The sequence below is a fragment of the Moschus berezovskii genome, chromosome 16, assembly GCF_049115385.1.
Source record: "Moschus berezovskii isolate FMDL1 chromosome 16, NW_MosBer_1.0, whole genome shotgun sequence".
NCBI lineage: Eukaryota > Metazoa > Chordata > Mammalia > Artiodactyla > Moschidae > Moschus > Moschus berezovskii.
The window spans coordinates 82,798,786-82,813,995 of NC_142475.1; the positions used below are offsets into that span (position 1 = coordinate 82,798,786).

Below are 15,210 nucleotides of genomic sequence, written 5' to 3' on the forward strand. Positions count from 1 at the left end.
GAATTTTCCAGAACAGAAACCAGCCTTACAAGGTCAGGGTCTCAAATTTTCAACAGGCGGGTTCACCCTTGTCTGAGGCCGCCCCCTGTGGACCTGGAATAACACAAGACCTGCCGTTGCTTCGCCTCTTTCTGCAGGAGGCGGGTCCCCCACTCAGGCAGGGCGGGTGCCAGGACCACGGATGTGTTACTGGTCTGCAGGTGCTGTGATTCATGGGGTCGCAAAGAGTCGGACACGACTGAGCGACTTAACTGAACTGAATATGCATTTAAGTTCAGTTCAGTCGCTCAGTCGTGTCTGACTTTGCGACCCCATGGACTGCAGCACGCCAGGCCTCCCTGTCCATCACCAGCTCCCGGAGTTCACCCAAACTCATGTCCGTCGAGTCGGTGATGCCATCCAACCATCTCATCCTCTGTTGTCCCCTTCTCCTCCTGCCTTCAGTCTTTCCCAGCATCAGGGTCTTTTCACATGAGTAAGTTCTTCACATGAGGTGGCCAAAGTATTGGAGTTTCAGCTTCAGCATCAGTCCTTCCAGTGAATACACGGGATTGAGTTCCTTTAGGATGGACTGGTTGGATCTCCTTGCAGTCCAAGGGACTCTCAAGAGTCTTCTCCAACAACAGAGTTCAAACGCATCAATTCCTCAGTGCTCAACTTTCTTTATAGTTCAACTCTCACATCCATACATGACTACTGGGAAAACCATAGCCTTGACCTTTGTTGGCAAAGTAATGTCTTTGCTTTTTAATATGCTGTCTAGGTTGGTCATAACTTTCCTTCCAAGAGCAAGTGTCTTTTAATTTCATGGCTGCAGTCACCATCTGCAGTGATTTTGGAGCCCCCCAAAATAAACTCTGTCACTGTTTCCATTGTTTCCCCATCTATTTACCAGGAAGTGATGGGACCAGATGCCATGATCTTAGTTTTATGAATGTTGAGTTTTAAGCCAACTTTTTCTTATGCCATTATCTTCATTACCTCTACCATAGTTTGGCCTCAGGTCAAATAACAGGGAGGCAACACAGCCCCGCCCATCAACAGGAAATTGGATTAAAAATTTACTGTGCCTGGCCCCGCCCATCAGAAGGAGACCCAGACTCCCCCTCAGTCAGTCTCTCCCATCAGGAAGCTTCCATAAGCCTCTTATCAATCTGATCACATTGACCACAGTTCAGTTCAGTTCAGTCGCTCAGTCGTGTCCGACTCTCCGCGACCCCATGAATCACAGCACGCCAGGCCCCCCCTGTCCATCACCAACTCCCGGAGTTCACTCAAACTCATGTCCATCGAGTCGGTGATGCCATCTAGTCATCTCATTCTCTGTCGTCCCCTTCTCCTCCCGCCCCCAATCCCTCCCAGCATCAGAGTCTTTTCCAGTGAGTCAACTCGTCACATGAGGTGGCCAAAGTATTGGAGTTTCAGCTTCAGCATCAGTCCTTCCAATGAACACCCAGATTTATCTCCTTTAGAATGGACTGGTTGAATCTCCCTGCAGTCCAAGGGACTCTCAAGAGTCTTCTCCAGCACCACAGTTCAAAAGCATCAATTCTTCGGCGCTCAGCTTTCTTCACAGTCCAACTCTCACATCCATACATGACCACGGGAAAAACCATAGCCTTGAGTAGACGGACCTTGGTTGGCAAAGTAATGTCTCTGCTTTTTCATATGCTATCTAGGTTGGTCATAACTTTCCTTCCAAGGAGTAAGCGTCTTTTAATTTCCTGGCTGCAATCAGCATCTGCAGTGATTTTGGAGCCCAAAAAAATAAAGTCTGACACTGTTTCCCCAATGAAACCATGAGCCATGCCGTGTAGGGCCAACCAAGACAGACGGGTCATGGTGGAGAGGTCTGAGAAAACGTGGTCCACTGGAGAAGGGAATGGCAAAGCACTTCAGTGTTCTTGCCTTGAGAACCCCATGAACAGCATGCATATGCATTTAAGGTTCCCCCATCAGTGCACACTGCTGAGAGGAGGAGCTGGGGTCCTCACTCCGGGACTTGTGGCATCAGGCGCACAGCGGTTCTTCAGGACAGAAAAGAGCACATCTGGCCGCACTCCTCTGTGCCGCGATGGTGTTCCTGGGGGTGGAGAGGCTGCGGCGCCCCATCTACCGTGCTCAAACCTCTGTGTTTTTCTGTGTCTTGAGAGCTCACTCCCTTTTAGGGCTCCATTGTCTAGATGAATCACAGTTTATTTACCCACTCACCTACTGAAGGACATCATGGTTGCGTCTAGGTTTTAGCAATTATAATAAATCTGTAAACATCCACGTGCAGGATTTGATGTGAGCATAAGATTTCAGTTCCTTTCAGTAAATACCAGGGAGCACAGTTGTTAAATTATTAGAGTATGTTTAGTTTCATAAGAAACTGCCTAACTGCCTTCCAAAGCGGCTGCAGCCTCCTGCGCTCCCACCAGCACTGACCGCGGGTTCCCCTGCTCCGCGCCCTCGCCAGCGGCTGGTGTCAGAGTGTCCGCCTTCTGGCTCCTCTAATAGGCCTGCAGAGGCAGCTCGCTCTTGTTTTGCTTTGCAGCTCCTGCTGACAGCTGATGTGGAGCATCTCTCACATGCTTTCTGTGCCAACAGTACAGGTTCTCTGGTGAGGTGTCTGTTCAGCTCTTTGGCCTATTTTAAAAGCAGGTGGTTCTCTTACTGTTTGGTCTTAAGAGTTCTTTGTATATTTCATAGTACAGTCCTTTATCAGATGTGTCTTTTGCAAACGTTTCTCCTGGACTGTGTTTAGTAGAGAAGAAAATTTTCATTTTCATGAAGTCCAGCTTATCAGTTGTTTCATTCATTGTGCTTCTGGTGTTGTACCTAAAAAGTCATTGCCAAATGCAAGGTCATCTGGGTTTTCTCCTCTGTTACCTTCTAGAAATCAATTTTGTGGGGTTTTCTGTTTGTTTGGTTTGATTGTAAGACATATGGGATCTCAGTACCCCAGCCTGGGATTGAACCCAGGTTGCGTCAGTGAAAGCCCAGAATCCTAACCACTAGGCTACCAGGGAATGCTCCAGCTTTGTTTCACATTCAGGTCTGTGATCCATCTTGAGTTCATTTCCATGAAGGGTGTAAGATCTGTATCCAGATTCACTTTCTTGCATGTGGACGTCCAGGTGTTCCAGCAGCGTCTATTAAAGAGACCATCTTGGCTTCACATTGCCTTTGCCACTTTGTCAGAGGTCAGCTGACTGTATTTACAGGGTCCCTCACATCTCGTGCTGGTATTAGTCTCTTCAGTTCCTCCAGGAAATTGTTCTTTCTATCTTGTTCACGGTCCTGTGGGAAGGGGGAGTTCCTCAAGCACCCCTCTGGCTCTTACTATGGTAACAGCTCTGCTGGGCAAGAAGCCAGTGTGAGCATTCTGCCAGCAGCCAAGTGTCCCTGTCCCAGCTGGGCCTGGGAATGGACTGGGGCCACAGCGCCGCCTGTCCCTCGGCCTTCGCTTGGAAAACAGGACCATGACGATGTCGCAATGCACCCTGCCCCCACCAGGTAGCAGTGTCAGTTCAGATATCATGTCTACAGGCCTCAAAAAGTCTCTATTCCCGTTTCCCCAGGGCACCGTTGACCCTGACAGAGGCCACCAACTCCTCCAGGGCGGGCAAGGGAATGCCAGCCTGGGGAGAGCACTTGGAGAGGCTTTGCAGGGCCTCCACCAAGGGCATTTGGCATTCTCTCACAGCAGCTGTGAGTCTTTGACCTTGACTTTTGTCTGGAAACTGGGTGAGAGACTGGTGGCTGATGTCAGATTTCGGGTGGACAGAGCCTGCCCTGCCTCTTGCCCTGGGGTCTCTGCATCCTGACTGCCCTCCTGACTGCTACCTATGGCGATAGCATCCTGGCCCCACAGCTCACTGCTGCTGCTCAGCCTCTTCGGTTCTGGGCTCCCCTCTCCCACTGACCTGAGGACAGCCCACTGGCCTCCCAGCACCAGGCCAGCCTGCCGAGGGTGAGGTCACGGGCGTTTCTCAGTGTTTGATGAAGGGCTGTCCTTTGAACCCTCCCAGGGGGCCTCACAGCGGGAGGCTTAAACAAACAAGCGTTGCTGGGCCGCCGTGGGCCTCTTCCCGGAGCCCACCGGCACTTCCCTGCTCCGTCTGCTCAGCCCCTGACGCTCCTTACTGGCCTGGGTTCAGCAAAGCGGGCTTCGGGCGAGCTCATCGTGGTTCACAAAGACTGCTCTCCGCGGGCAAGGCGGCAGGAGGCGTCCTGGCGCGCGGGGCCAGCTGCGGGAGCCGGCAGGTGTGGCCGCTGCCTGGCAGCGCCAGAGCAGAGGGGCGTCGAGCAGGCGGGCAGCGCTGCGCTGCCGCCGCCTCCGGCCTCCGGAGCCCCCTCCCGCGCCCCCTGCTGGCGGGATAAACGGAGCGACCGCGGGGCCCGGCCCAGTGGGCGCCCAGGCCTGGAGCTGCGGCCTCCGCACACGCCCCACGCACGCGTGTGAGCTCCCTCCGCGCCGTGCGGGGGGCTGTGTGCTCTGCCTGCCGGCAGGCCCTCCAGCCATGGGAGCGGCTGTGTTTCAGCTCTTGGTCTCTGTGAGTCAGGAATCCAGGCACAGCTTGGCCAGTGTCTCCTGGGCGTGATAAGCCCCACTTTGACCAGTGGACACGGCAGTGTTTGGGGGCCCTGGGAACTTGTTCAGGACCAGAGCTTAGTCCCCAGTGTGTGCCTGACGGCCTTCCTCCAGGCCTGGTCACCCTAGTCGGTGGACCGGGGCCTCCAGTGGAGGTGGGCCTGGGGCCGCCTCCTGAAGGGACGCAGGCTGCCCTTTTGCTCCAGGTGTGAATTTGGTTCACTGTGATTCCTGCACTTCTCACCCGGGTTAGTGGCATCTCATGTCCCTCCCACGGCTAGGGAGCAGGGTGCCAGGTCAAGGATAGAAACACGACCAAGTATACTGCGTGCTTGTGTCGCTAGGGTCTGTTTCCTGGCACCTTCTGGTACCTGTCAAGAGTGCAGTCAGGAATAGTAAATTTTTTCTTTTTTTTAGTTTAAAAATTTTATTTTAAAAATATTTATTTATTTGGCTGCGCTCATTTGCTGACTTCTGCATTTGATGTCACTATAAAATGTCCCAGGAGAGCGCAGTTGGATTTATTTCCTACTTGGGTGCTAGAATAACATTTTCCTTAAGGGCCAGAAACTTAGTAGGACGTATCCGATGCCAGCTGTTCTGCTCCCTGGTGTATTCTTTGTCCTTTTTGTCTTAAGATTCACTTCAGAAATTATTGTGTGTTTTATCACTAAATACTTTCCCCATCACTAGACTCCACATTCCAGAGACAGTGATTCATCGTCCTCGCTGTGTGCCCTCACCTGTGTGCCCCACTCTGCACCACACAGGCTTTGTTTCCTGCTGCTCTTGCTGTAGTTGTTGGCCTGCAGAACTGAGAATTGTCTTTCATCTTTTCTGTGATGACTCTATTATTTGCCTCCTCGTTCTGTTTTTTCCTCTTTGATCCCTTGAATTTCTGTTTTTAAGTTCCTCCCCAGCTTGCGGTGCCTTTGGAGAGCAGGCTCTTCTGCTTGTTTTCTCCCAGGCTCCTGAATGCCGCATTGTCCGACGGCAGGTGTGCACCTTCTCCCTGGCCTTTCTTTCACGCTGAGCTTGGCAGCTGGGTCTGGTGCTCCTCTGCTCTGACTTTTAGTTCTTGCACAACCAAGAACACAGGTTGAGCAGTTACTCTCAGGACTCACTGGTTCTGTTACTGGACTGTTACAAAGCCCTGTGGGGTGTGACTGCCATCACCCCATTTAGAGAAAGGGACCCTGAGGCGCAGAGAGGTTAGGCGGTCACACATCACAGGGTCAGAGAGTGGCAGGTGGGTGTGAATGCCTCGTCTGGTTTGAGCCCTGGGACCCTCCGCTGTGGCTGAGTGTGCTGCCTGGCTCCAGGCTGAGTTCAGGGCCAATAGATCACAGCTCCCAGGGGCTCCCTCTTCCGAGCTCCAGTACACTTGTGGTTGGGATCAACCACTTCAGCCCTGTCAGTCCTGGCTCTGGGTGTGGCTGCCTTAATTTGGAAGGGGTCCTTCTGGCCTTCAGAGGGAGGGAGTCTTTGAGGATCAACAGTGGCTTCTCAGTGTTGCTTGGGTTTCCCACCACCATCTCCACACGTCTTCCCAAGCTGGGAGCTCAGAGGGTGTTTGCAGGGTCGCAGCTGTGTTTGGGGTGGGGAAGGGCAGGCTTTGTGCCAGAGATCTGGCAAAGCCTCATTTGCTCTCTGCCGCTGGATTACTCTGGTTTGGTCGTATTTGTGTATTTTAGAACATTTTTGATCCTTTGGTCTGGTCGGGAGGGATTTCGCCTGCTCCACTCGCCTTGTTAACCTGGAGCTCTGGCACACCTGGTGTTGGCCCCGCAGCCGCAAGGATTGCAGCATGGAGGGGAATCCTGGGATCCATAAGCCCTCTCCCCACTAGCAGGGCCAACCGCGGAGGACCGAGCAGCCACCATCATCCAGTGTGCCTTCCGGAAACTCCTGGCGAGAAAGGAGCTGGCCCGCCGTCAGCAGGAGCACCAAGAGCTGATGGAGAAGCTGCAGAGGGAAGTGAGGTCAGGTGGGGCTGGGGGCGGGGACTCAGTGCTGGGGGCGGGGGCACAGGGCCGGGGACGCAGTGCTGAGCGGTGACCGCACTGGACCTCCCGCAGGCCTTCGTAGCCCAGGTTCGGCGCGAGCGGGAGGCGGCCCGGCAGCGGCAGGAAGAAGCGGCTGCGGCCGAGCGGCGGCGGCAGGAGGAGCGGCTGCGCGGGACGCGCCTGCTGGAGGCTGCCTTCGACGGGAACCTGGGCGAGATCCAGGCGGTCCTGCGGGAGGTGGGCGGCGGGGCGGCGGGGCGGCGGGGCGGCGGGTCCTGAGCTTGGGGCGCCGCTGACAGCCGCCTGGCGCAGGTGGACGAGCTGCTGACCCGCGAGGGCGTGGGCTGCGACGCGGCGGGGATGGCGAGGCGGCTGCAGCTGCGCTTGGCCTTGGTGGACTTTGAGGACGGCGGAGGGAACACGCCACTGTCCGAGGCGGCGGCGGGCGGGCAGTCCCTGGCCATCCAGCTGCTGGCCGAGCAGGGCGCCAGTCCCAACAGCAAGGTGGGCACCGGGGTCCGCGAGGCCTGGGGGTCGTGCCTCGCCATGGCGAGCCCTGCTCAGTCAGCGTGTCCCGCAGGGCACCTTCGGCCGGACCCCGCTGTACCGAGCGGCCTTTGGGGGCCACCTGGAAGCCGTGGAGGTGCTTCTGAAGCTCGGAGCTGATCCCCGGGTATATGCGGATGACGGGAGCACTCCCGAGCAGGTGCGCGAAGGAGGGCAGAACCCCCGCGGGACGCTCACTCCCCCTCTCCCAAAGCTGTCAGGAGCCTGGTGGCTCTCCCGGCTGGGTCCTGACCTTCCTGGACCCAGCAGGCCCTCTCCCTACGGAAGTCCTTGCTGTGAGCCTTCCCGGGAACGCGCCATCAAGACCATAGCTCCCGGCTTCCGCGGGCCTCCTCTGGCCAGGGTTCTTCTCTTCTCCCTGGACCCTCAGTCCACCTTAGAAGTACTGTTTCCAAGGAAGGTGGGGAAACAGCAAGGCTCCTGGGGGCAGCGCGGGGGCCCAGGGGTTTAGAGCAGCATTCGGCCTGCCCATCTGGACCCTCACCCTCAGAATTTCCCAGTTTCTGAGAAAATTGATCCCTAAGTCCCTGCCCCAGGTGCCTCTGCCTGGCAGCTCCTCCCTGGCATCTGGAAACAGCACCAATGGGCCTTTTCCCAGGCCCTCGGCTGGAGACCGGGAGGGCCTGGATTTCTCCCGGGCCCAGGAGGCCTGGTCAGATAGGTGGTCCAGGACCTCTGGGAACAGCTGTGAAAATGGGTCAGCCAGTGCCACCACCTTCTTTAAGTGAGTCTGAGTTGAGTTTCAAGCCCCCTCCCCCCCCCCCCCCCCCCCCCCCCCGCCGCCCACGTCCTGCTCCAGGGGTGCTCTTTGTCCTTCCCTCTGCTCTTCTCCGGTCTTTGATAAGTAACAGAGCAGGTTTTAAAAGACCAGTGGAGCCTTTGGCTTCAAATTACTCTTGTTTCCACGCTAGATGAAGGAACAATAGTGAGGCCAGGAAGACGTAAGGGCCTGGCCACAGCTTCAGGGTGGCTGGAGTGAGGAACGCACAGGGAGGTCCACCCCTCAGATGGTCATGCCCTGGTGGGCCCGGGGCTGAGGGCTGGAGAAGTGTGCAGGCTGAGGGGTGTTGGGGAGGACGTGGAACCCGCTGGTGCCTGAGTTAGGGGGGTGCAGGGGGCACTGAGAGGAGCAGCACACAGCTGGGTAGGGGGGAGCAGGAGCCCTCTGGCTGTGGCGGGGACAGGGACAGTCTCTTTAAGAGGTGGTGCTGGAGCAATTGAATGTCCACAGGCGAAGGAATGAACCTTGACCTAAACCTTGCACCCTATAGACTAACTCAAAGTGGATTATGGATTTAAATGCAAACACTAAACTCTAAAACGTATAGAAGAGCACAAGAGAAAATCTTTGGGAAAGATTTCTTAGACAAAAAGCCCAATCAATCTGTAAAAGAAAAATACCCCGAATAATTGAGCTTCATCAAAATGTAAAACTTTTGCTCTGCTGAAGCCCCTGTTAAGTGGATGAAAAGACAAGCCACAGAGAGGGAGAAAAATCCTTGCAGACCACACATCTGACCAAGGACCTGTATTTACAGTATTTAGACAACTCTCAAAACTCAATGGTAAGTCATCCAATCCAGTGGCTGTATGTATGTACATAACTGATTCACTTTTGCTGTACGCCTGAAACTAACACAACACTGTAAGTCAACTATTCTCTAATAAAAATTTAAAAAAGAGAGTTCCAGAGGTGTGTAGGGCGCCTTTGGGGATCCAGGGAATACAAAGTGTCTCCTGCTTGTGAGGAAATGCCTCGAGGCTGGGGACAGAACACCTGTCAGGGCGAAAGGAGGGAGTACCTAGCTTGTCTCCACCAGCCTGGGCAGGCGCTCTCACAGCCCTTGCAGCACTGGGTGGGGCACTTGGAAGGACCTTGCCTCAGTAGTGAGGATAAACGCTGCTCTGGTACAGCCTCACCAATCTTAAGGCGAGACCCAAAGGATAAAACTTCCCAGGTAATTTAACTGTATGCTAAAATTGAAGAATATGTATAGAGATACAAAATATACAGCTCCTAACAAGACAAAAAGTGGGCTTCCGTCTATGGGGTCACACAGCGTCGGACACGACTGAAGTGACTTAGCAGCAGCAGCAGCAACAAGACAAAATGCACATTGTCTAGCACCAATTAAAGATTACCGGGCATACAAAGGTGCAGAAAAATATGACCATGAGAAAACTTGACCAGTCAAGACAAACAAACTGATGTGGATCTCAGAGTTAGTGTGAAAGACTTGTAAATGGCTATTGTAACTAAACCTTAAATTCTAGAGGTAAAAATGACAGTGTCTGAGATGAGAAACAAAAAGCTATGGATGAGATTAATGTCAGCTTAGAACAGAGGTAAAGGTTAGTGAATTTGAGGCTTACAAAATAGAAACTACTACAAGTAAAAACACTCAGAAGAGAGAGCTTGTCTTCCAAAGAGAGATACTTGTCTTCCAAATGACAAGTATCCACGAGCTGTGGGACAGTTTCAGGAAGCCTACTGTGTATGTGATTAGCGTCTCCAAAGGAGACAAGAAACAGAAAAATATATATACTTGAAAAAATAATAACCTTAAGGTTTCCAAATTTGATGAAAGGTATAAACTATTCCTCAAATCTCAATAAACAAGAAACAGGAAGAAAAATCAGGCTAAGGCACAATGTGATAAAATTTCTCAAGACCAGTGATAAAGAGAAATCTTAAAAGCAGCCAGAGGAAAAAAGACATAGGAAAACAAAGATAAGGATTATGGCAGACTTCTTGTTGGAAAGAGTGGAAGTGAGAAGAGAGTGGGGCAGCGTCTTTAATGGTACTGAAGAAGGAAACAAATCTTGTCAACCTTGAATGCTATGTGAGTAAAGATCACTCAGTCGTGTCCGACTCTTTGCGACCCCATGGACTATACATACAGTCCATGGGATTCTCCAGGCCAGAATACTGGAGTGGGTAGCCTTCCCCTTCTCCAAGGGATCTTCCCGACCCAGGGATCAAACCCAGGTCTCCCGCATTGCAGGCAGATTCTTTACCAGCTGAGCCACAAGTGAAGCCCAAATGAATGCTATACTCAGTGCAAATATCTTTCATAACTGAAGGCAAAATAAAGACATACCTTTGCAGACACACAAAAGCTGAAAGACTCAATCACCAGTGGACTCACACCATAAGAAACATTAAAGGAAGACGTACCAATAGAAGGGATGCCAGATGGAAATATGGATCCACTCAAAAGAGTGAGGAACACTGGAAAGGGTAACTACATAGGTAAGTATACGAAAGTGACAGTGAAGTCGCTCAGTCATGTCCGACTCTTTGCCACCCCGTGGACTGTAGCCTACCAGGCTCCTCCATCCATGGGATTCTCCAGACAAGAGTACTGGAGTGGGTTGCCATTTCCTTCTCCAGGGATCTTCCCAACGCAGGGATCGAACCCGGGTCTCCCACATTGGAGGCAGACGCTTTAACCTCTGAGCCACCAGGGAAGCCCAAGTATATGAGATATTGCCTTATTATTTAAACTTACTGAGAAGGTAGGTAGGTAGGTAGGTGATGTCGCTCAGTCGTGTCTGAGTCTTTGCGACCCTGTGGACTGTAGCCTACCAGGCTTCTCCGTCCATGGGATTCTCCAGGCAAGAATACTGGAGTGGGTTACCGTTTCCTTCTCCAGGGGATCTTCCTGACCCAGGGATCGAACCCCGGTCTCCTGCATTGGAGGCAGACGCTTTAACCTCTGAGCCACCAGGGAAGTCCTACTGAGAAGGTAGTTGAAACAAAAAATAATGGCATGTGTCATGTGGTTTTTTTAATACATGGAGGTACATATACTGAAAATTGCACAAATTATAGTTGTTTGGTTCAACTGTGTGACACAAATATAAAGGTTGGCAAGGGGAAATGAAACATCCTGTGTAAGGTTCTTGTATGTGAAATGGTACAATATCATTTAAAGGTAGACTGTCATAAGTTATAGGTATATGTCTGCTGGAAGCCCTAAAGCAACTACTAAATAGTTATAGGTTTATGTCTGCTGGAAGCCCTAAAGCAACTACTAAATAGAGTTATAGTGCAAAAAAGAGGAAAAGGAAGATAAAGAACATGTAGGACCAGTAGCAAACAATAGCAAAAGGTAATTTTAAACTCAGCCACATCAGTAGCTTCATTAAGTGGAAAAGGTCAAAAGACCCCAATTAAAAGGCAGATTGTCTTTTGGATTGTCTTTTGGACCACCATAGCGACTTGCTGGTGGTCCAGTGGTCGAAAATCCACCTTCCAATGCAGGGGATGCGGGTTTGATCCCTTGTCGAGGAGCCAAGATCCCACGTGCGGAGGAGCAGCTCAGTCAGGCGCCGCAGCTGCCGACCCCGCTTCAGCACCTGTGAGCCATGGCCGGAGACGGTGGCACCGCACCGGAGGGCTCCGTGCCAGGCTAACGACCCGCTACAGCCAAATGAGTACATGTTTCTTAAAAATTCAACAGTATTCTGCCATAAGAAACAAACTTTAAAGACACAAATAGGAGAAAATTAAAAGGACGGGATATATGTGCTGGGATAACACTAAATATAAGAAAGCTGAAATGACTATATTCACATCAGAAAAATGTAGACTTCAGAACAGAGAATATTGCTGGGGAGAAAAGAATAGTTTCATAAGGACAAAGGATTCATCGAGAGGCAAGAACTGAGAGAAGTGTGAGGACTAAACCCAGAGTTACAGCAGATTTCAGACCCTCAGCAACGGGTGAGACCGGGAGAGGAGCCAGCAGTGTGGCGGTCTGTCGCTAAGTCTTGCGGCCCTGTGGACTGTGGCCCCCCAGGCCCCTCTATCCCTGGGACTCTCCAGGCAAGAGTGCTGGAGTGGGGTGCCATTCCCTTCTCCAGGGGATCTTCCCGACCCAGGGATCAAACCTGGGTGTCCTGCACTGCAGGCGGATTCTTTTCCAACTGAGCCACAAGGGAAGCCGCCAGTAATTCTGGAGAACTGAGTGACCTCAGCCACTGGCTGTGCCTCTGTCCACCATCCCTGCCTGCCTCATCTGTCCCTCTGTCATTGTTTTCATAAGCTTATCCACTCAACCCAATCTTTCTCCCCGAGGTGGGTTTACTCTTTCATCAAGTCACACCTTTCCTCATTAGCTTCTGAGTCATTTATTAATAACCTGGCTGGTCTGGCCGCTCGATACCGTATCTGTTTTACCCTTCCTACCACCTTCAGCCATCCTCATTTATTCATGTGTTTAACTACTGTCAATTCACATAGTTACCCATCCATCCATTCACACACCCACTCATGCTGTTTACTTGAGAGAAGTAAATTTTGAGGGACAAATTTTTTTTAATTCTCTTTAAAAAATTTTATTAGGTTGAACCAGGATTTAGCTGTGGCGTGTGGAATCTAGTTCCCTGACCAGGGATTCATCCTGCAATGAGAGCACAGAGTCTTAGCCGTTGGGCCAGCAGGGATATCCCATACTTGAGAGGTAGTTTTGAGAAAGCAGGGACTGTGGTAGTTCACTCCACAACTGTGTTCCCAATGTCATGCATTTTGGTTGTCACATGAAAGGCACTCACAAGTTGTGTTGAATGATTGGATTCACCCTTCATCTGTCCATTTGTTCAACCAGCCATCTTCTTATCTAAGTTATTCATCCATTAAATCCCTTCATCTATTAATGTTTAGGTAACAGTTCATTATTTCATCCATTCATTCAATTAACCCAAGAATCCTTCCTTCTTTTATCATTTAATTCATTAACTTACTCATCTGCTCCATCTGTCCATTTCTCTCATCCCTGATTTTGCACATCTTTGAACTTTCTTTTTAAATACAAACCACATACTGAACATTGTACAAATCAAAGTTGTGTGGCTCGATTAAACCTGGATTAACTTCCTGAGTCCAGAAATGAAGCACAGGCCCCTGTGCCCCATGCTGAGAAGCCCGCCTCCTGCAGCAGTTTCTCACTCGGGAGCAGGAGCGGTGGGGCCTGGGATGGGTGCGGACGAGGGCTGTGTCCTACAGATGGAGGTCTGCGAGGGGACAGCAAAGGCTGCAGCCAGGGACCCTGCAGTGGGGGCTGGTGGGTGGAGTGTGGAGGAGGAGGGCAGGTCGGGGGATGCGGAGCCTGAGGTTTCGGGAGGGAGGCCGTGGGGACCTTCCAGGGCCCAACTTTGCGGGTGCTGATCACGACGGTCAAGGCTCCGGGCCCCTCCCTGGCCCACCGTCAGGGCCGTCTTTCTGCGCCAGGGTGTCCTGTCTGAGGTGGGACTGTAGCACCTCTCCAGGTGAAGAACAGGCAGCCCGAGCTCTTGACCAGTGGCTTCTGTCACTAGGTGGCCTCGCTGGACACGGTGGTCAGCGTGCTGCAGTCGTGGGACCTGAGCCTCACAGACGCCATGCTCCGGAACATGGAGGCAGAGCGGGAGCGCCGGGCCCAGGAGGCCGCGCGGCACAAGGAGGCGGAGGCCCAACGGTGCGGCGGGTGGGAGGCGGGGGTGTGTGTGTGTGCTGGCCCCGGGCTGCTCTGACCACCCACCTCCACCGCAGCATGAACCTCAAAGTACAGCAGCTGGCCAAGGAGCAGCAGCAGTGTCACCAAAAGGCGAGCCGCCCACCCCCGGAGGGGAGCGCGGAGGCGCCCCGCGGACCCCCAACCTGGTCTGGAGGCCGGCTTGCCCCCTGCCCCTCAGCTGCAGCAGGCCTACTGCAAGTTCAACCAGAGGATCGCGGAGCACGACAAGTGCAAGCGGAGGGGCGCGGGCCTGGCCGAGCTCATGCTGCAGGTTGGCTTTTCCCCCTCGGACCTGGGGAGCCCCCAACCCTGGGCTATCAGCTTCCAGCAGCCACCTCTTGGGGCGGGGTGCCCTGTCTTCCTTAGGGGTCCCAGCTGCGCACGGCAGGCGGGTGTTGGTGTCCAGCCTTGCCCTGAGCAGAGCGTAGGGCCCCTCTCCAGGCCATTAAGGACGCAGAGGAGCAAGTGGACAGGCTCCAGCAGGAGGCCCAGAAGGCGGAGGAGGCGCTGGCCCTGGCCAGGCTGGAGCTGCGGGAGCAGCCCCAGGAGGGTGGGTGGGGCTGGGCTGGGGCTGGAGGCGTGAGGGCCCTTGGGGAGTATCTGGACCGCGCCTCCCATCTGCCCCACATTTACACCGCCACAGCGGAGGAGGAGGTGTCCGGGCTAAAGTGCCAGGTCAGCGAACTCCACGATGTGCTGATGAATGACGTGGGTGACCGCATCCGCGCAGATGGCAGGTCAGTGGTCTCGACTGGCCAGGGGCGGGCCGGCGGTTCTAGCAGAGGGCAGTGACCTGGAGGCCGCCCCCAGGTGGCCTCTTGTCATCGACCCTTCGGGCCTGGCGGCCACCTTCCTGCGCTACCAGGACACCAATTATGTGGACGCCGTGAACCCCGACCACCTGCGGCCGGAGAGGATCCGGCTGGCGCTGCTGGGAGCGCTCAGGTGAGGAGGGCGGAGGGCGGGCACCCGGATGCCACGCCCACTCCCGCCCCAGCCCTCACTGCCCACGGCCCGCGCCGTCCCCGCAGGTTTGGGAAGCCGCTGGTGTTTGACCTACGCGAGGTGGATCTGTTCCCGGCCGTGCAGAGGCAGCTGGAAGCAGTGCAGCCAGGCCTGGCGCAGGAGTTGCTGGGCCGCGGGCTGCTGGAGCAGGAGAGGTACCTGTCGCTGTTGCGGCCGACCGATGGGCCCGAGTACAGCCCCAACCAGTTCCAGGAGACGCGCCTGCAGCACTTCCGCCTCTTTTTCGTCACCAAGGTTCGGTGGCCGCCGGCTGAGCAGCTGCAGGTCCTCCTGCCTGTGCGCGTGCAGCTGCCAGGCGGGGGCCTCTAGCAACCCGCCCGAATAAAGGGCCCGCCCCCGGGTGACGTGTACGCCTCCTCTGTGTGTGCGCATCATGCAGGGGAGCAGGTCTTGGGGGTAGGGAAGGCGGTCCCCCAGCCCCACTCCTGCTGGGGGGTGGCCCAGTCTGGGTGAGCCACCTGGAGTCCTCGGGGTCCCCGCACCCGCTGCCCCAGATTGGGAGAGACAGAGGGATGCGCATTCGTGTGCCAGC

At 53.9% G+C, this 15,210-nt stretch overlaps 1 protein-coding gene across 1 annotated transcript in view; it reads left to right on the forward strand.

Moving 5' to 3' along the window:
* IQANK1 (IQ motif and ankyrin repeat containing 1) overlaps positions 1-15,105 on the forward strand; it is a 21,257-nt gene extending 6,152 nt beyond the window's left edge. The window contains exons 4-14 of the mRNA XM_088844513.1: positions 6,429-6,556; positions 6,658-6,822; positions 6,898-7,089; positions 7,166-7,291; positions 13,474-13,622; positions 13,688-13,742; positions 13,831-13,923; positions 14,094-14,202; positions 14,296-14,389; positions 14,463-14,597; positions 14,684-15,105. Coding sequence (XP_088700639.1) covers positions 6,429-6,556; positions 6,658-6,822; positions 6,898-7,089; positions 7,166-7,291; positions 13,474-13,622; positions 13,688-13,742; positions 13,831-13,923; positions 14,094-14,202; positions 14,296-14,389; positions 14,463-14,597; positions 14,684-14,987 — 1,550 coding nt within the window. The 3' untranslated portion in view covers positions 14,988-15,105. The remainder of the gene's footprint in view (positions 1-6,428; positions 6,557-6,657; positions 6,823-6,897; positions 7,090-7,165; positions 7,292-13,473; positions 13,623-13,687; positions 13,743-13,830; positions 13,924-14,093; positions 14,203-14,295; positions 14,390-14,462; positions 14,598-14,683) is intronic.
* The last annotated feature ends 105 nt before the right edge of the window (positions 15,106-15,210 follow it).